Source organism: Temnothorax curvispinosus, unplaced genomic scaffold (assembly GCF_003070985.1).
Source record: "Temnothorax curvispinosus isolate PA1 unplaced genomic scaffold, ASM307098v1 QBEX01013620.1, whole genome shotgun sequence".
In the NCBI taxonomy this organism is placed as follows: domain Eukaryota; kingdom Metazoa; phylum Arthropoda; class Insecta; order Hymenoptera; family Formicidae; genus Temnothorax; species Temnothorax curvispinosus.
In genome coordinates this window covers 297,103-318,855 of record NW_020223400.1, presented here as the reverse complement: position 1 = coordinate 318,855, position 21,753 = coordinate 297,103, and the positions used below count along the sequence as shown (strand labels likewise).

The 21,753-nt window shown below is 42.3% G+C and overlaps 1 protein-coding gene across 1 annotated transcript in view; it reads right to left on the bottom strand.

Moving 5' to 3' along the window:
• Positions 1–20,767, bottom strand: part of LOC112463746 — a 29,418-nt gene extending 8,651 nt beyond the window's left edge. The window contains exons 1-2 of the mRNA XM_025030282.1: positions 19,837–20,767; positions 12,671–13,882 (exon numbers count right to left, since the gene is read on the bottom strand). Coding sequence (XP_024886050.1) covers positions 12,671–13,882; positions 19,837–20,080 — 1,456 coding nt within the window. The 5' untranslated portion in view covers positions 20,081–20,767. The remainder of the gene's footprint in view (positions 1–12,670; positions 13,883–19,836) is intronic.
• Between the last annotated feature and the right edge of the window lie 986 nt (positions 20,768–21,753).

Genomic DNA, 21,753 nt, shown 5'->3' with positions numbered 1-21,753 from the left:
CGCGGCAGCACGTGCAGCCGCGTAAGAACGACCTTGGGGGTCAGTGCTCTCCGCGTAAGCAGGCCATAGTACGTCGACGCGAATCGATCGCCTCTCTCTCTCTCCCCTCTCTCCCCCCCCCTCTCTCTCTCTCTCTCTCTCATTGAGACAGCCGACGCGACGTCGATCGAAGAGGCCAGGGAAACGGGGATGAGGGACAGGGAGACGGGACAAGCAGGAGGATGCGAGGACACGCGACGAGGGGGAGGATTCTTCCGCGCCGTATCGAACGCGACGCCTCTGCTTAGTTAGGGGAACGCTTGGGCGTGGATCCGGGGTGAGAGTACTCCTGCGCTTCGGTTTTCCAGGTAGTACCCCCCTTTTGCCCGCACTCCTCTCGGCTCCGTCTCTCGGATGCTGACGCTTCCCCCCTCCCGCAAAAACGGCGAGCGAGCGCGAAATACGCGGACGAATAGATGCGACGAGATAACGTGATATTTAGAACGTTGTCCGACTATTCAAAGAATATCTCGTATAAATTACTTTATACGATGGAAAACATTACCAAGAAAAAGAATTTATGTTAATTGACGAAAGAGAAAATTCTTTAATAGAAATTTTGATTTATTTTTATTCGTTTCTATTCCATTTTCTGTAGATTATTTTAAAATAGCGTTTATCTTAATTCTACTCGAGCTGTCGAGCAAAATTTATGTACATATTAAGAATTGTCTAGACCTACGAGGATAATTATGGACGTACGTTTTTTAAAGATTGCAGATAATAGATAGTGCACGCGATAAAACTAGTTCAAGGGAACGTATATACACTATTTTCTTAATTACGATGAGATTAACCTATCAACCCAATTTAAAGCGCCATATCTTTATGAGGAATTAAAGACCGATCAGTTGAAAAGGATAGAAAGAGAACTCAAATATAGATACTTTGATAAAAGGAAGAAGCTAATCTAATCAGAATGACGCATAGCAATTAAGGGTTGAGTAGCATGGTGTAAGCTACATCAATAGGACTCGAAAACGATAGATGATGCCCGAGTTTCGTGTTTCGTGCGATAAATATGTAAGTCCCCTGATACGAGACGACCCGTCTGCGATAACACCGACCGATAGCGGAAGATATATCGGATCTTCATGACCTACGCGAACTCCCTTCAAGCGGCTTTCATGTACTTGCACATAAAACTTCCACGGATCGTTGTCATTCACGGATTATCACTTTCTCCGGCGCCACATACAACACTTTGAGATCTAGGCGAGGTCCAGAGGAGATGTTCGTCTAGCGATGATCCACTTCTATCTGACCCGAGTGAACTCTCATTTCTATCTAGCTTATATTGCCGTTTTCTTCGCGTTATCAAATTTCTCGCGCTTCCGTATCTCGCGGATTAATATTTCTCATTTTCTAACCGAGCTCCGGGTTTCGATAGTATTTTATGATTCAATAACTGCAATAATATCAATTATAAAATAAAAAATAATCAAGTAAAAATGTAGGTTTTTTTTTAGATTGAGCAGGATCGTAAAATTTTCCAACTTCTCTTTTTCACTTTACAGCGAAGGAAAGACCTGATAAATTTTCCGCAAAATCGCGATTATCTTGGAATTCAAGCAAGGTACGAACGTCAGAAAGCTGTTTGTACTTTAAAGTAGTCTCGAATGACGATCCTTTTCCTCGTGCCACATATGCGAACGTGATGGCACGTTTCTCTTCCTGGTCAGCCGTATATAAGACGAAGCCATAAATCTCTTCATGCCTGATTGTGAGCCTCGTGATGTCTTGTAACCGACAAGCTTCCAATCCAGTTACGAAAGTGAACATCGCGAAGGGATTCGAATGCCTGAATTAATTGATTCGGTGTGCCCCGTTGATGCCGAAATAAGGAGAATGATAATAAGGAATACGTAGACAATATCTTGCAGAGGATAACGAATGCGGATAACCGCGCGTGAACGTACGTACGTGCACCCACCCACGTCACGTCGCGCGTTATCTGCGAATCGAGTCGCCGGGTCGCGACGTGTCACTGCGTGAGTAACAACAAGTACGTCGAAAAAAAGAAGTCGCACGCGGTGTTCCTGCTCCGTTGGACTCGCCGTTCTGCCCGTTCGCACGCGAATACTGTCGCGGACGATGATACCATAGAACGGAGGGGATAAATATCTTCACGAGATACAAGCGGCTCACATGGCGTCTAGAGGGAATAGTGCCGGAGTCGACGTCCGTTCCGGTGACCAGACGTAATCGGAGCACTCCCACACACGCCAATAGCCGGCCATAACGATGCATTAACAAGGAGCATCGGGATAATTCCTTCCCGTTCGCTCGCGAGAAAGTGCGGCCGAATGAATCATTCTGTGCCTTCCACATGCGAAAGTAGGCGTCACGAGTATCACGTCGGAACGTTAGAACGCGAATTGCTTTGAAATGCGACTCTAGTCTCTCGTAATCGTCGATACGATCGTCATGCTTTTGTAAAATAACAATGTACGGCGGGACAATACGAAAAATTTCCGTAAAATCTTGCGAAATTTGTTGTTGACGAAAAGTCGCGACGAGTGATTCATCGATAAGTTTAGATGATTTTTCGCAAAACATTTCGCAGCATTGAGCCTAACGCATTCAGGTGGCATCAGAAAAAAAACGGAGGAATGCATCATCTCATTCGCACGAATCACTTACGGAAAATGTCAATTTATTCTCTCTCTCTCGCTGCCGTTTCACCTCTCTTTCTCTTTCTCTCTCCTTCTCTTCATCTACCTGTGCCTCCTCTTACTCTCTCCCTTTTCTTCTCTCCTCTTAGCATTCCTTCCCCGTACCGTTCCACCGCATTATCGTTTCGAGAATAGACGAGCGACTGGCATACCGTCTCGGACGAGAAATGCAATAAGAACGAGAGGACGACGAAACGGCCAGCCGATCGAAAGGTAAAGGGAGGATTGTTAATTATATTACTCATTCGATAGCAATGCTCGCATTTCATCCAATTAATGAGCAGTATAATTAACAATCGGTGACGATAAACTGGACTTGCCATCAGAATACATTCATTTGATTTCATAATACAATTAAAAAACATAATACAATTAAAAATTGCATATTTGATTTTGTTAATACTTTCTACAATGTTTTCTCGAGCTCCAGAAAATAAAAAATGCAGAGAATAAATATTTCATTCAAATTACTAAAATACTTTTTGTAAATTAAATGCAACCCCCGTTATATAGTCAAATTACTAGACTAATTGAAACAGAGTTAATTAAATTAAATTATATTTAAAAATTTTTCTGTTTTCTCAAAATAGTTATTAAGACGGAAAAAAACAAGAGATGAGGGATCGATTGCTTGACCAAAAAAGTAGTCAAAACGTTGTCGACGACACTGGACCGGCATTCCCAAATCAGATTTTGCCGGGCTGACATTTTGGGCGTTCGACTCGGTCTCTTAATTGCCGGTGCAAGAGTCAAGGCGTCCTGGTTAGTCGACCAGACAATTCCTCTTTTTATCTCCCCCTCTTTCTCTCTTTATCTCCTCTTCTCCTTCATTCGCACGGCGATAACCGGAAACGATATTGTGCAAAACTGAAATGCGTCGCGTTTATGCGGGAATAACGATAAATCTGTTCGACTGAAAATGATAATTACGGTGTTATCTAAGCCTTTCGAATAACATTTAAATAACTTACACGCGATGGATTTAAAATTATAATGACGCCCGCTGCGCGTAGGGGTATTACTTTAAGCAATGCAAAGCAGGTATTAGCTCGTATCGCGATTCTAAACTTAGCCCATACAGGCATAGACATGATATTCTCGCGTGCAATGGCGAAGTTTAACGCTTTCTTCAATTATCCACGCAGAAATTGGCGACGATGTCAAACTCGAGGAAATCAGCTTTGCGATATTGAATCTTTCGCCAAATATTTTTTGCGCGATTAATATGACGTGCAACGATGACTTTTAAACGAAGATCACAGTGTACCGTTTTATTATTCCGGAAGAATTCCACTCCCATTAGAAAGTCTTAGAAGCGACTTCAGTGGGCGCTTTTGCTACGGCACTTATCTGCAGTCTCTCCCACGCGGCTGCAGTTAATGAATGAATGGATTGCGTCATTTTACGGAGATGCGCTTTTACGTACAGCCCCTGCACAAAAATAGGCACCCACTTGTTCTCCCGAGGAAAAGGCGTAATTGTAGCTAGTGGGAGGAGGAAATGAAGGAAAAGAGGAAGAGGAAGACGGTGAAAGTGAGAAAGCAATGCGCTTTTTTGCACTTTATAAATCAGAAAAGAAACAGAAAAATAAGTGATAGTATTATTTAAAGTTTAAGGTAAATCCCTTAGAAGTAATTAACAAAGCAGACTGCAGAAGGTGCAAAAACATAATGAGAACAAGAAAACTATAAAAATATCTAAAATTCTTAAATAAGATGTTAAAAAATAAGAATAGTAACGATGGTGATAACGAGTAAGGTTTGACAGACAGAAAGGGAGAATGAAAGAATAGTTGGTTTCTAGGTTTCCGCTCAGATAGAATATTAACTAATACCTTCGCAAGATGCCAAACCCGTCTACGTGCAGAACCGATACGCAAAATTGTTTTGCAATAACCAGAAGGCGCGTTACGTTCGCGGTGAAACTGCATTTCAATGATATTAGAATACAACCCACGTCAACCGCCCGTATTATATACGTATTTTAATAATGGACTGCCTGACATTTTCCTCACTTTCGTGCGATAGCTTTCGTAACGCAACGTTAGTCAGGATAAATTCAGTACCGCCGTGTAATTATTCTATGCCTATTAACGTTCCGATTTTTATTTGTCGATCAATTGGTGACTTTACGAGTTCTGCTATTTTTCATAAACAGAAGAATGTCAGAATATATAAATTCTAAGCGCTATATATTCGAAGTAAAGATAATACCAAGAATGTCACAAGGTATCAAAATGTTGATCAGTGACATTTATCAACATTTTTGCGAGAAGCACAAAGCAATAAAAAGAAAGAGAGAAAGAGAGAGAGGATACAAAGTATGATAGTCGCGGCCGTGAATTTAAAAGCTGCAAATAGAGGGAGACCAGATTTCTCGACAACAGTTTGTAATCGCATATAAATTTCAACGAAGACGCGGAAAAGCCGCACGTTTCACCTGTTTCTCCGAAATCGAAATTGACTTTCAGACACGCATAGCAGCACGCGCATGACCGCCGCCTGTATTTGCGAAACGCGCGAATCCTGATTCCGATGCGACGCGCGCAAGTAACGAGCGTTCCAACGCGCGACTTTCCTGGAAGCTTTAAGCGAGGAATTTGCATGAGGAACTGAACCCACAGTGCAGTCTATGCCATCGATGGAAAAAGAACCTGAGTGGGATTGCGTGCGAATACCACGAAAGGTAGCTTCAAACATAAGTCGAGTCGTCGACTTCCTTGAAATGCGACGGCGTGCAAATTAAACGCGGGTGAAGTTGATCAAGGCGTGTGAGAGAAATTGCCGCCGACGCACACAAGTGGATTAAAAGTGTCGCGAGCTTCTTGTGAATTCTTTAAGTACCGGGCATTAATACTTCGCTGCATGTAGAAGAACTTTACTCATTTGTAATTCTAATGTCAAATTATTTCGAGTTCGCTCATTAATTTATTTATACGACTTTTAATAATTCATACTTCCTTTTTTGTATTTTTATCTCTGGCGATTATTTTTATAAAAGTGACATTTTTATGTACGATTTTTTAACCGCTCGCGCTAATTTTTAAAAGCAACTTCCTAAGTGTTCAAGAGCGGCGAAAAGTCGAGTCCGCCACTGAAAACTGATCCGTCGGTCGACGTTAATCACGAGATTCCGAGATGCGATCCTGATACGGCGAGCAAAATGCACTCGTTTTTTGTCGGTCGCTCAGCCATCCCGGTCCTCACCTGGTGATTAATCTTGCAAGACGCGAGATCGAGTGGTCGGCTCGAGTTCGTGGAATTTCATGATCGTTCAACCGGGAATTTCCTGGCTCCCACTACGCTCTGTCGGCTCTACAGAGCCGACGGTGGTGGCGATATATCGCGGATCGCTGTCGTTGTTCATCGCACATATCGTCGCGTTCGCCTTGATGATTAGCGGCGCCTAAGCTTGGCGCCAACGAACGTCGTCGCAATTCGCGCGATTTACACACGAGGAAAATTTACAGAAAAATGATTACTCACGCAGGGAATTGAATGATTACGTTCTGAAGTGTTTACACTCGAATTCGACTCTTCACTCACTTTAACGTCGGATAATATTTAACAATGGTTGCTAACTGACGTAATCGTTAAAGCCATATCTAAAATATTTAACAAATAAATGTGAAAGGTTACTATGTCGCAAAGAGTACAAAAGAACGTCATCCATAATATCGGGAATTATCAGTTCCGTGCGGGAAGCTATTACGGACAATTGACCGATTGTGAATGAAACACGCTCGTTTCCCTGACGTACGCCGGGATTCAGTTCTCAGCGATGAATCATCCCGTTACGGGTCGATGCAATGAATCATGTGACAAGGCAGATCAGCTTTTCCGAGGAAAATCCGCGCGTCAATTTTTAGTTCACCGTTCTCTACTTGGAGTATTTCCAACTTTGTAATGCTTAGTACGTAGAACGTGCTCGCCAATGTTTCTTCAAGGAAACGCGACTGAAAGATCAACGCGATGTGGTTAGACTAAATTCCAATAAGCATTTCTACAACTGTAATTTATTATTACACTGTTCCGTAATTTTTTTAATAGACGAAAATAGCGCTGATATGAGCAGTGCACCTAAGAAAATCAATAAATCTCGATTTCCTCAAATAATATTTGTTTATAAAAATCGTGATTGCTATATCTATATATATTTATTGTTTCATCAAAGATTATTATTGAGATATTTATTCGATAGAATTATTTAAATCAAGCAACTGTGCAAAAGGCAGATGCCGCGAGGGCTACGTGCTCCGCGTGATACGTCGTTGACTATCCCCCGTCACACGGTCCACAACTGCGGCGCGAATGGCAAAAAGGCTTAACCGCATTCCGGCGACCATTTAAACCACCGCTGCGGGGTCCCACGCCTGACCGCAAACGGCGATCGACGGAGCGGACCGGCAGACCGGCGAACCGGCCGGCCGGCCGGCTATCGGTTGACGTCACTTGGTACCGCGCGACCTTCGAGTTCCCGCGCGATCGGAGGCGCATGCTCCATCGATCCTCTCGGTTGTGCGAATGAAAGATCACACCCGAAGAAACTGTCGGCGCGAACAAACGCGTCGTTCGGAGCGCCGTTATATTGATAGAACGTGCCGAAGTATGATTGACAGATGTACGTACCGAGCAAATATCGAGTTGCTTTAATTTGATTTCTTAATTACATTAAAATGATATAAATATAATTATATAATAAATTTATTTAAATCCGATGTTTGTACAGCAGATTGAGCGATTACTCGTTTGGAGCTTTCCACTGAGTGGAACGAGCGCGCGTAAGTCAGATAAGACGGGGCTACTTATCCTTTCATCGAGATATATGCGTATGTATTTTCGCTTAAGAATGTCTCCGTTAAATTGCTCACTTAATATACGCTGCAATGTAGTCGCGCAGAAATGTTCATTAGATTTTCGATGGAGGAATGTACATTAATTATGTACATTCTCAATTAAGATACTAGAAATGAACGTAGAAATCCGCGCAGAAATTCGTGGCGATTTAATATCTTAACTGCAAGACGCGACGCACGAAGATGAGATAAAAGTATTCGCCTTGAAATTCAGATAATGAATCCGTTAGTCCTTACTCGGTGCAACGCGACAAAGAGAACGCTCAAACACGTGATGCGATCACGAAGACCGTTCGTGAATACAAAAAAACGACCATACGGAGTCAGTTTATCTGCGCCGGATGTCGGTCGCTTCGTATCTTCTCTCTGTAAAAGAGTAACCTACTGCGAAAAAAAGTAATCAATGTGACCCTCTCTCAGATGAATAGGAGACGAGAAGACCAGAGCCAGTGCAGAGGTCCACAAAGATATGAAAAAAATATAGCGTTGCTTCGTCGATCTTCCAAAAAAAGAAAGACAAGGTCAGTCGGTGGCAATCACGGATTACGTAAAAATCGAAAGTCGATTGTTTGCGCGCGGACTATCTCACCGAGTGGCCGGGGTTTTCGCGTTAAACAGTTAATCGGATTCCGATAAGGGACTCGAAGGAATAAATCGATCCATTCCTGGCGGGATAGGTGGTGACGATTACGCGCGCGGGACGAAAGAATCGGTTCTCACGACGAGCACGCACACGCACCCAATGCCGCAATGTCGAGAAATTTACGACCACGATTATGTCTTATGTCTTCATAAATCGGTACACGAGCGGCACGAGTATCCGCGCGATGTACATCGCGCGCTAAATGCGGCCATGATTCTTGGCCCGTGATAACGACAAACGCGAGTTTCGTCATGAAAGCTGATTAAAAAAAAAAAAGAAAGAATCGGATGACCGCATTTAACGCTAAAAGCGGGTATCAGACCAAGTTATCAGCGGAGAAGTATTGAGAATTGTAATTTGTAATTTCTTGTCCGAAAGACCGACCGACAATCACCTGTGCGTCTCACCGATACGGCCGACCGCGATCAAAACCGGCGACTTGCACATCAGTGAATCGGCCAATTACCAATTACGAGCGGGCAACGTCAAGGTCGGATCTGCGACGTGTCCGGTCACATGCCACCACCGTCGTCGCGTCGTCTTGGTCAGACCCATTGGGATCCACGCTGTGGGTCCATTAAGGAGCTGCGGGTAGAGAGAGAGAGGAAACGCGGGCGGCACTTTTGACGAAGGAACCGCGGTTCGAACGTCCCACTGCTTTGCCGTTTGTGAAACGCCATTTGGCGCTTCATACTTCTCGAGATCTTCACAATGATTGCTACTTAAGTCATTCGTGACAATGTTGCGAGATTGCGACATCCGACGCTGGGCGTCATCGGTCATTCAGATCTGCCGCATCTGACGATTTTCAACAGTACGTTTCCGTCAAGATCACGTTCGTTCTCTAACTATAAGCCCGTCTGACGCAAATCAGCAAATTGAATCAAAGCCGAATTAAATTAACTTGGCAAGTAACATCTCAGATCAGATTTTACGTGCATACTGATGCCTGCCTTGTACTACTTGCACTTTAAACACAACGCTTTAGAAGCAAAGAAAGAGAGAGAGGGAGAGAAAATGAGGAAAAAAAGCAGTGTGGAAAACGCTGAGCTAGCAATAAACCTATGTCGATCGATCAAAGGCCGAGCGCGTTAGCTGTGCTCGTCAACGACCCTTGTCTCGTATTCCCGCAAACCAATGCATCAGCGGCTTCGTTGCAATGCTCGCGCGCAAACAAGACGGAGACAGAGGACGATCGTTCTAATCGGTAAAGTACCGCCGCGAGCGAGAGGCGCGCTCGTGGTAGGTACGTAATCATCTTCGAGCCGACGTAAGTTACGTGTCTGGGTCACGAGCGCGTACGCCGCCGCCGTCGCGTGAGCGCACACATTCTCATGTACGTACATGCGTCAGATAGCGGCCGGTGTCGCCATGTGGTGCAATACACTCCTCAGGTGGCAAATCACGGGCGTGAGTTTACTGTCGAGCGACGTCGCCGTTGGATTCCAGCGCTGGTGGCGATTACGCGCGCGGAATACCCTTTCGCGGCATGGTTTAGGCATGTTCCGATTCCTCCGAGAGATTGCAGATACCTGTTTGAAGACGTAATCGCGCGAGAACCTGCGCCATTCTTAACGCCACGATCGCGACATTCAATAAGCAATTGCGTTTGCAATTTCAATGTAAATTCTTATAAAATAATAATTGCAAAAAATTAGATGATAACTTTAGATTACGACAGATTTCTAATTTTTTTAACGATTATTTTGCAACGATTAAAGTAAATGAGTTTGCGAACAAATTATTTTTATACCTTTGCGAAACGAAACGGTCACTTCAAGTCTACAAGGATAAATAGTGTTTTCCGAACTTGTTTATTTTTATCTCGCGTGTTTTGCTGGAGCAAAATCGTTCGGTTTGGCAAAAGTTCGAAGGCTATCGGAGATTAACAGAAAATGTTTTCCGCAAATAGAACACCTTGATTTTTGCAAACGACGGTACACGTGCATTTCGTTGCCCTCCTTCGCGCGCACGAGGCTACTTGGGAAGAAAAAAAGAACATTTATCATAGCTCGCGGCTTATTCGTGTTATGCAAGTCGCGTCTATCTTCTCGGTAGAAATTACACTATAGTTAGATACGGCATCGCGACACGTGAAGGAATGGCGCCTTCTACGAGGAAAACGTGCGGAACGCATCCTAAAAGCCTTTCGCGTGCGTATACAGTCGTGAAAATAAAATTGCAATTGTCGCGTGACGCACGATAACGATAATAACGCGGAACGAAATTATCAGAATTTATCGTGCAATCATTTTAAAATCGTCTCGCGTCTTCAGCGAATGTTCTTTATTCTTTTTATTATGCGGCAGCTAATCGATAATGAGAACGCTTTCAATAATTTGCATCTTATCATGCAACTTGCGAAAATTTTGAGAATCGACAATTTAGAAGACCGATATAAATTTTGTTAAAATAATAGATGAGAGAAAATGCGTGTATGAATCTTTTTATCACGTGCATCGTATTTTCATTATTTTTCGTCGTAATTTTTTTCGCTAATATTTCATGTTCGCCCGCTTAGATTTCGAGAGGCTAGGTAATCGTGATAGTTCGCAGAAACCCAGCGTCTTCGCGATCTTAATTCACGATGTACAAACCGATAGATAACTTTTCCTGACCTCGACACAATTTTGCCGATGCGCGCGAAGATACGACACGAGAGGAGAGTTTTCAACGACCGGCCCCGGCCGGGTCGCGCGGCGATCGATACTACGGCGATCTATCAACTCACGACGCTCCTTCGTCGATGGTAATCAGTAATCATTGGTGTCATTGAGGGAGAAAAACAGTGCCGAGAGAGGTCGGTAATTAAGTAACACTTACGATGCTGCGAGCGCGCTCGCACAACATTCTTCGTCAATATTGACTCAGGAACACGGCGATGCAACGCGAATCGGACTTACCCATTGTCCGCGATTGTAAAAGACGTACGAGTGCGCTCGATATTTTATGTCCTATACATCGGAGATGACTGTACACGCGGGATAAGAAAAGGATCTACCTCCGTGAAGGATCGCGGGCATCGTGCGCGAAAACGCAATGCACATCGTGCATTTAATGGTTGTTTAGCGAGACGATAACCGTTTCGCTGAAATACACCTCGAGAGGATATACACTGCAAATATCCTTCGAGTCCTAGAAATACCATCAAACGCCTCCAGCATGGAAATTCATAGGAGATACGGTGGTTTAGCATAGCATTTACAAGTTAAACAGATTTTAAGATCGTCGAAGGACGAGAATAAACTTCGGGGAATTTTTTTCATTCGCGCGTGCGAGTAAATAAGCTGCATTTATACGAAACAATATTTCACGGAGATTTATACATAATATCCGGGGAATCGAATAAAAGAAAAATTACGTAATATATTGTGTGCGTAATCACGGCGAGTCGTTCGACGATCGCGATTGCGCGACGATGAAACATCATCACGTCGTCGCTGCGACGATGACAGGCGTTGTTGCAGTTTTAATGAGAGATATTCGAGGCGTTGATCAGCGCGAAATCCGGTGCGCTCGCGTATTGCCTGACCCGTTACTTCGAGACGCACGTGTCTCTCGCTTTATCGAATACTCGTCTCTTTCCTTCTTATCTCTCTTCTTCTGTTTCCTTTTTTTTCTACCACCTTTCCTTTCCTTCCGACGTACTGACGAATCAATTCCGCGGCGGCACGAAATTCTCACGGGATCTCTCTCGCAATAAATTACTGCCTAAGGACGTTATAGTCTGCGCTCGCGCACGAAAACGAGTTTCTCAGTCGTCGTTCGCGCGAACGAACGAGCGAGAACGAGCGCGATGACGAGTAACCGAGTCCCCGCGATTAGCATACTCATGCGGGTAGCCGAATTCGGTGCCCTAATGCACTCCGGGCACCATGCCGCCGATTACGCGATCTCCCGCGTCTGAGATATCATACCGAACTCAAAATATTTCGACAAATACTCTATTTCGTTTTGACATATTCACATTATATCACACAGCATCTTTTCGCGACTTTTCATGCGTTTCCCCACCCCAAATAGCTTTAGTGTGAAATGCAGAAGGAAATAAAATAGTGCAAAATTTGCTCGTAAAATAAACCTATTAAAACAAGTAATTTGTCTACTTGCACACACTGTGCAGGTAAAATTTGTGATCTACCGAGGAACGATTCGTGTATCTTGTTATCTCTATTATCACCGAAACATAAATTTTTGTCTTCAAATAATGTATATGAAATATTACGCTTCTGTAACGTTGGACTAGGTAAAAATTTGCGTTTATTATTTATTTATTATTAATATTGAGCGTATTATCAACAGTTAATTCTAATCAAAATTAGCGCGGCTATTGAGATGTTATACAATCAGCGGTTATCTTAAATTCGAATTATATAAAAAAGCCAATAATCGTTCATCGTTAAATCGCGAAAAGATTTCATAAGAAAGTTCGAGACATCAAAAATACATTTCACTTACCAGACTTCATTTCCAACCGTCTCGCGCCTTCGGGCTCATTCAGGTGATAGCAATGATCGATGAGGGTGTTCTTGATATCGTTTTGTCGTTGATTCTCCTCGGTTTTCCTCCGACGCCGTCTGCCGCTGGCTATGGCCCGCTGGCTCTGGCTAGTAGAAAACTGCTCTTCATTGTTCAATGAAGGTGAGCTTCCTGTCAATCCTATATTGATATACTCGGATACGTTCATCTGATGCCGGAAGGTCGGCTCCTCGTTTGTATCACCGATCAGAGTTGCCTGTTTGTGTAAGTTTAACTCTTGCATCATTTCTACGTCATCTTGATTTTCTTCTTGACGGTTAACTTGTTGGTTATACGATGTGACAACGTTTTCTTGACAATTTAGATGGGAAGTTAACACAGGTTGACCAGAAGATCGAAGGATTCTGGTGGAAGAAAATTGACCAGAAGTTGACGAAAGTTGACCGGAAGTTGACGAAGATTGACTTAAGTTGGCGGAAGTTGACGGAACTTGATGGGGAATATTCATTGCGGCTGAATTCGTATTATTGACATTTTGTTGACATCTTAGAAGGCTCCTGTTGGCTATCTGCGTTTTAGGTTGACATTGTTGGACATTCTTGTTTTGATTCCTAGGACTGACATTCTCATATTTGACGGTTTCGGACAGCATGCGATTAGAATTTTCATCCGTTATAAAATATGGATAAACAGAGTTATCTTTCGTGAGTCTGTTGAGTTTTCTTACCTCACTTTTTGTCACCGGCTCATTCACTTTGAGCTGGATCATCAAATCTTCCGCAGTTTCTGTCCCGAATAACCGGATAAACCACTCACGCGTTGTCATAGTTTCATGATCTGGATAACTCGCCCATTCTCTTAGTAATTTTCTTAGTTCTTCTTCCCATTCTGGGTTCGATGCCTGTCGCAGCAACTGCTGCCATTCCTGCACATCTAAATCTTCTAGCTCCTGCTTTGAATAGTACTTTACATGAGGCTCCGGCTTCGTCTCCGTCTCTATCTCCGATTTCGACTTCAGTTCTGCTTCCGATTCCGAATTCGATTTTAGCTCAGGTTTCGGTTCCGACTCCGGCTCTGGCTTTGACTTCGGCTTCGGCTCTTGCACCACCTGCGGCTCTTGCACCGGCCATTGGAATATGCTTTTCACCTTCTTTTCCTCATTTGCGATCGTTGTAGCATTGTTCCAAGGATCTAAAACATTAGAAATTTATTTATGATTTTTTTAAAGCAGATTTGTATATGATAAAAAATTTATAATTAATAAAAAATTACGTTGTTAATTATTATATTATATTATTTACGTTATATTACTAAAATTAATGCCTAATGCATTTAAAAATTCAAAGATTCATCCTTTTTTTTATATCACTTTCACGAATAAATTATTAACCGCATTATGACAAAAATATAAGACTCTCGCAACACATTGTGTTAAGCCTTGCAAAAATTAAATTAATAAATTAATTAAATGGTATTTAATAAAAAATGTTTAATCCATAAGGTTTATGATTTAAATGAAATATTTGTATCAAATAATTAAATATTTGTGTCAAATAATCAAAGTTTTGTTTAAGTTCTGTGAGCAATATGTTAAAGTAAAAAATGAAAAAATTGTTATTAGATGTTATGATTGAAAAAATATAAATATATATGATACCACAAAAATGTCAAAAATAAATTTTAGAATTTCATATTTTCCTATTTTTTTCTAATTCGGTTATTTAATGATCGTGGAATCTTTACTTTTTAGTATTTTCCACTGTTGATTGCAACATGTTGCTTCATTGCAATAGAGTAACGCGCGAAATTGCATCACGTACATACCATAATGCCGGCGCATTATCGTGTATATCAGTAAAACAGCATGTAATTAGTAATTTCGAAAATAGGAATGAAGGTTGAAAACATGTGCATAACACTATATGAAAATAGATGACCTTTACATTACACGTACATGTTCATTAGTAAATTGTGACAAAAGACCTTATTTGCCGATAAATAATACGAAAAGGAGCCAAAATGGATAACGTAACGCCACAAAGTGACAAATTATTATTCGCGAAACTGTTTTGACCGTTAACAAATCATCGACATCTATAGCTATCATCAGAATAGCTTCTTATCTGTATAAGGAACTATTATATCTAACGTGTGTTATTTATACCCTTTCAGGATGCATTTCGTCGGTGGTTTGCTAACATTAAAGTATGCGATCCTTAATGTTACTTTCTAATACACGTAGTCGGCCAACATCCAACATTACTTTCTGATCTAATTCGATCAGCTGCAACATTTCGTAACAGAGAAATGTATGTCGTGACTTCTCGATAAAACGTGTATCTATATAACTTTATATGCGATACATATATAGCCTACCGAATACTTTTTAAATAAATCAATTAAAATTGAGGAAGCATAAAGAAAACGCGGGATTAATCTGTTATCGTATGTCATTTCATTATGTTCAAAATTTAAAATACGTAAATTGAAAGCAAAGGTACAAACGATTGCACAACATTACAGATCACGTCCTTCTCAAAACAATTGATTCGTTTATGACATAGAATTAAATATAATCGGTAATTCAAATCGGGAGATTCAATCGGGGTCAACCCAATGGCAGCCCTTTGGGGGTTCGATGATGATCTATAAGAACTGATAATATAAATAAAAGCAATTGCGGCGACTGAAAATACACGGAAGCGCCAGCGTTATATACTTATACCTAACGTGCGATGATTCATCGCTTGACTGTTCCAATGAGATCCGCTGGGATTCAAGATTGCAGTTTCGCCTAAAGCAGATGGGAAACTGTGTACGGATGACGCCTGTGGGTGATCCGTATGAATCACGATTACAGAAAGATCAGTTTCACCGATATTTTCGTGCCAGTATAATGGCTTCCCTTTCTTCCAACTCCTATTTACAAGTTTACCAAATTTTCAGCCAAATATTCACTAATATTATCTATGTAGTTCCTGTTACGTTTCCGTCTCAATTATTTTTCAAGCGACGCAAAATAATCTCTTCGTATTAAAATGATGATAATTAGTCAACTCGTTTGTATTCTACAATCGACTTTTAACACGCGAGAGACACGACACGATAAACGACAGCACGGACGATGTTCGAAGAGTGAGTGTGCAGTAGATCAATTTGTTTAACCTTGAAGGAAGAAAGAAAGCAGAGGACTACAAAATAACGTTAAAATAAAATAAATGGATAAACAAAAATATAAAATATAAATATAGGGATATAAATATAGGGAAATGTTGAAACAATAGAATTTAATAGGAGAAAACGTTGGAAAAATTTAATTTAATTTAATATATTCTATCAATATGAAATGTAACGGTAGTATTCGATAAAAAATATATAACTAATGAACTATATAGCTCTCATGTAAATATATTTCATGTGTGTACCTTACAACGATCTTCACATCCCAATTTCTTACGTTTTCGACAATATTGACAGTTTCACGGGTAAAAAGTTACGGGTTAAAAGGTAACTGGTGTGGGAGACGAAGTTTATAAACCTTGAGAACCAAAGAAAGGACTGCTTCGCGACTCGGCGAAGAAAAAACTGCTCTCGTCCACAGCTCCGAGCACGCGAACAACAAATGATCGAGCATAGCATGCAAACAGACGTGTGTTGACACACGGCACGACTTAATTATCGGTCACTGTCACTCGCGCGAGAAAATTATAAAACTTTCAATTTTCTTTTACGACTTAAAAGAAATAGGTCAATCGGGCAATTATGATTTGTACGAAAAGTAATAAAAAAGTTAAAAAAAATTTCATTAATGCATATTTCATCGTGTTAAAAAAATAATAGAAAGATTATGTCAGATCGAACGAAAACAGATTCCATAATAATATGATCGCAAACGGGACTGTCGATATTCGGGTATACTCGGATGTTTTTCGTGCCCGTCACGCATCTGTCAGTAGCGGTAGTCGAAATCAGCTGTAAGAGCCGCGATCGGGTCCAGCGCTATAAATTATAGTTAGTATCACGAGAGGTGACAGATAATAAGTAATTATCGAATAATATTTCGGACTTTGCACTATTGTATCTTCGCTGATGGGGCACGTAAAGGCAAAGATAAAGACATTTCTTTTACGTAATAGAAACTCACTAATTGCAAAATCGAATCCATGCGGCCGAGATATCATTTGGCGACGTGATATATATTTAGGATATTCCGTCTCAATTTTATATTTCCGCGATAACAGGGTTAATTCACTCATTGCGCGTACACATCGAATCTCTACTGACGCATTGATTTCGATTTGTTATATTTATCAGGTTTCTTTAATACAATAACTTCATTGTAGATTGTGCGTCCGAAAGTTGATAAACAATGCTTTTTTGACACATATATGCACATGTTATCTCGTTGACTCTCCGTTTATGACTCTTATTAAATACACTTGATTGCGTTAAATAGAAGAGATAGGTCAGTAACGGGGAGACGAGTCAATATCATAGCGCCATAGACATAGGTCAGGACGATAGCATTATAGAAGTAGGTCAGTATATCACGGCATACAGGGTGTTCATAAGATCTTCCGAATTTTTTAAGAAACGTAAAAAGGATTAATTTTTCGCTATTGTTTTTCTTTCCTTTGGACAATAAACAATCTGAAGAGCTTGCATTAACCATCTGCAACCTAAGTTATTTATCGATTTTGAGATGCAGACTTTTTAAATCAGGTATTAACATATCTTTTAATATTCTACGTTTATTGAACTCAATTCTCCGCGTTTCGCCGGAATCCATCCCGTTCATTCGCGGGCGCGAAGTTTCGCCTGGCCGCTTCGTCGCGGTCTCTCCTCTTTAGGAAAAGCGGCTTCACCGTTGACGTAAAATCGTCGCGGCCAAATCGCACCGCGCGTCGCGACGAGAGAAATTATTCGAGCAGATCTGATAAGGAGCAGGAAAGCCGCTTTCGTTCGGACTTTCGAAAATATACGGACGCGTGCATGACGGCGCGACGCGCCAACACGATCACGGGCGTCGCGAGCGAACCCCCTTTGCTGCCTATACAAGTCGCGCGAGAAACGGGAAACCGGTCCAGGCGGGTACGCCCGGCTTCCGCCGAACATTATCACTCGAGCATGTAACGAGCCGACAACTTTTCCATCGGATGCTAATTAAGGGCGAGCCGGTACGAAAAGCTGCGCCTGGAAGGAACAGGCGAAAAATCGATCAGCCGACTGGCTCGGCGATTAAATCGGAGCAGCGAGTTTTCCGTCGATGATCGATGAAAGTTGAACACGCGTCAAGTACACGCATTTTTTTTTATCATGTCAAACGGCTTTATCAGCCGGTGTGTCAAACGAGGAACCGACGCGATGCGCCGATGAAAGAATCGCGACAGTAGTTGCAGTTGCAAAAACAAATTAGCATATCTCAGAAAATAAATCGGAAAACACTTCACACAGAGATGGATGCGCTGAAAAGTTTTTTGACAAAGTGTCAGAAAAATCGAAGCATCCATAGACTTTCGAAGAAAAAAAATATATAAGCGAAATATGTAAATATTCTTTTCTCTATAGAACATATATGACTAGACAAAGAAGCGAGGGCACGAATATAATTTATGTAATTGACATGTGTCGCGAAATTGAAAAGAGGATACCCCTGACTGATTCACTTCTGATCCCAAACTTTTTTGCTTGTGTAAAAAATAGCACGTTCTTTTCGGGGTACATCAGGTATATCCTCTTTCCGACGAAAATACGAATTGACAAATGCACGATGAGAAACGTAGGTATACATCTCGCACACATTCAGAATGAAAACAGGTATCGTTTACGGCTTATTTTTTAGCGGTAACGCCGTAATTGCGCGCGATCGCAGTTTTTCTGGAAAAAAAATTAAATAAAAGCATGGTAAGAATATCTTTTAATTAAATAATGTACCAGCGAATAGATAGAGACGAAAAAAAAAGAAAAAATTCATGTTTCTCATTTATCTTGGAAAGTTATGAGAAGAAATTCTCCGACTGGGCGAAAAGAACAAATTTGGAGAAACGATTCGGGTTTTACCTGCCCTAAGAAAGATTCCTTTCGCGCATCAAGCATAGAATGCGCGTTATAAGTGCGTCAGGTTGAGCCTGCCGCGTCCGCGCGTTTCCGCTCGCGTGCGGAGCGACGTGCACGCGCGGGCACCAACATCAGCCCCGTCACGCTTCGTAAAGAGCCTTTTAAAAAGCGCAACACGCGTGAATCGGATTCCTACGAGCGAGCGCACGCATCATATATTCATTCCCATCGATTCCCGATAAACTCGATGCTCGAGTCGCGCTCGCTGCAGGTATGGGAAAGGTTCGATGAACCGGCCCGGCCCGGCCGCGGACAAGTACACAGCCGCTAATTATAGAAGTTACACGTTAATCTTATTACTCGTATTTATATCCTTAGGTTTTAGCCCGCGCGAATTCTCCGCTACAGTTTCGCCGAGTTATCCGTCAAGCTCCATACGCGCCGATATCGTCAAATCGAGATAAAAAAAAGGGGAACGTCAACTTGCTCGGTCAGAAAAAAAGTGATCGTTATAGCCCGATCCGTCCACGGTTTATTCTCGTCTCTGGTACACTATCTATTGTTTAAGCGCACGATCGCCACCCTTTCCCCGCTCTTACGTCAAGGAGTAAGATCACGTGGAAAGGGGTCGGTCTAATCGTGTTTCACGGGGGGGAGGGGGGGAGAACGACCCCCCCGTAGAAACACGTCGGCTTCTGGCGGCTTTGGCGAACAATCATTGCGACGTCTCTCCGATCTAGTCGCGACTAGTTAAAAATAAACTTTCAGATTTTGCAATCGCGAAATAAGCGTCGCGTCGAGTCGCCGGCCGGCCGGCCGGCCGGCCGCGACGCAGAGCGTCACGACGAGCGTGGGCGATGACATTCGGCATAAGTGAGACGCGAGACGTCGCATCGAGTGCAAACCTTCGTGAAGGAACGACCGTAGTCGATGTACCCAGATTCTGACTCTCATTCGAAATACGCGATTTTTTTTTTTAAGAGATTGAGGAGAGTTAATCGAGGGGAAGTTTCGCAAAGCAAAATCGCCGTCCCAATCGGGAAGGCACGCCCAATAAAGCAGAATATGTAGATAAATGAAATATAAACCTTTTTTCGCAAAAGGGTACGTGACTCGCTGGAACCTCTGTGTGAACTGCGGCACATAATCTAGCATGTCCTCCCGCTCCTTTATCTTCGGGCTGATTTGCGATATATTCGCGATATATTCGAATATATTATCCATCGGCGTCTTGTTTACATTACGAAATTTTACGAATTCGTTACGCTGGTGGAGCTTCGCCATCGCGGCAGGCACGGAAGGCATCAGCATTTTCGTTTCCATCTGTACCATTTGTAAGGGTTTAATCTCGATCGGTGATCAACACAACCGTGCACACTCCACCGACGGTTTGATCTTCAATTTTCGTTGCTTAACACACCGTGTTAGCTCACTTCACTCCAAAATTATTCGGACCCGATCGAGAGAAGCACTCCGAGATCGCGCGTAACGAACTGTCGTCGGTATTCTATCCTTTTCTCGCCCTATCCGCGCCTCTGTCCCCGTTACTCTTCGCAACGATCCGAAACGCGAACCGGCGAACACTGTCGCGAACGCTAGAGCTGCGTGGCCCGGCGCGCGTACGCGCTCGCGCGCGCACGTGCGTATGCGTGTGTGTGTGTGTGTGTGATGTGTGAACTCGCGAGAGTCGTCTGTCTGGAGCCACGTACGTGTGTTCGACCAAAAAAAAGCGTTTATTATAGTATCCGTTGGTCCTGTCGTTTATGCGTCCTGCTCGTTTTGCTGTCACTGACGGCGCCGCACCGAAGAAACGATATACCGTGACTACTACTGTTACTACTGACGTCGCTGTCGCTGCCTCTACTGCCACTGTCGTACTGTGTCAGACGAGGAATGAATTTCATTCTCGGCGCGCGACTCCGGAGACTCTAAGCACCAGCCCTGGCTTTACTAATCTCTGCGCACTGTCACGCGCACTGTCTACCCGGCAACCGGATGCGTGTACCTCACCTTACGGCAGGTCAGACGCGACTGGGACGCGACTGCTGAACGCTCGGAAATCGGATTCGTCTATCTTGCAGCTTAGGGAGCCGTCGCGCCGCGCCGCGCCGCCGCCGCGCCGGCCGCGCCGTTCCTCCCACCCCAGCTCCGCTCGCTCGTGCGTCAGTGACGGCACTACTTTGTTAGCGCCCGCTCCATCAGTGCGAGAACAAATCAAACGACAAAGGTTCTCCTACGGACGAAAGTTCTCAACGCTATTGGCCAGAAGAATTACCAATATTTTTCCAATGACCAATAAATGTTACAAGAAGGATGTGACCTTTTGACCTGTGTTAACGAAATTGCCGAACTTGGAATGGGCAACTAGTCTTATAGTAAGAACCGAGGTAAGAACATGTCACTATCAAACTGTATGGTTCTCGCGCTCTCTTTGATATTTGTATTAATTTAGACTTTGTTAGATAATACTATTGAACAAAAAAGTGACATTTTCGCGCATAAGAACGAGAATAATCGTTTCTCGTACTTTTAGAATACGTTTATTAAATTATTCTGTTATGTCATAATTTTAAGAGATTTAAGGTTAAAATTGCAATAAGGGCTACTTTATATAGTGTAGATACTTTGATATGTTATAACTATAATATGCGACGTGTTAGTTTTATTCAATCTATATTACGTTAGTCGGAAATAAAATTTACAATGCCTGTATTTTTCTAAATATGCGTTCGCTTCTGATATATAATTGCAAGAAGCGAAAGTGCCTTTTATGTTAATCATGTTAATATTAATTAAATACAACAGATGATTATTAAATAATATTTTTTACAAGATGCAAAGTATTGTATTCTAAATAGGATACTAACGAGGAATATATATTTTACAAACATTGTACTTCAGATAAAGGATAACAATAAATGATTTTGTTTAATATGAATAAAAGCATTGAAACAAAAGTATACCTACATTAGTTTAAAACCATCCTGATACTTTCAAGAAATCGA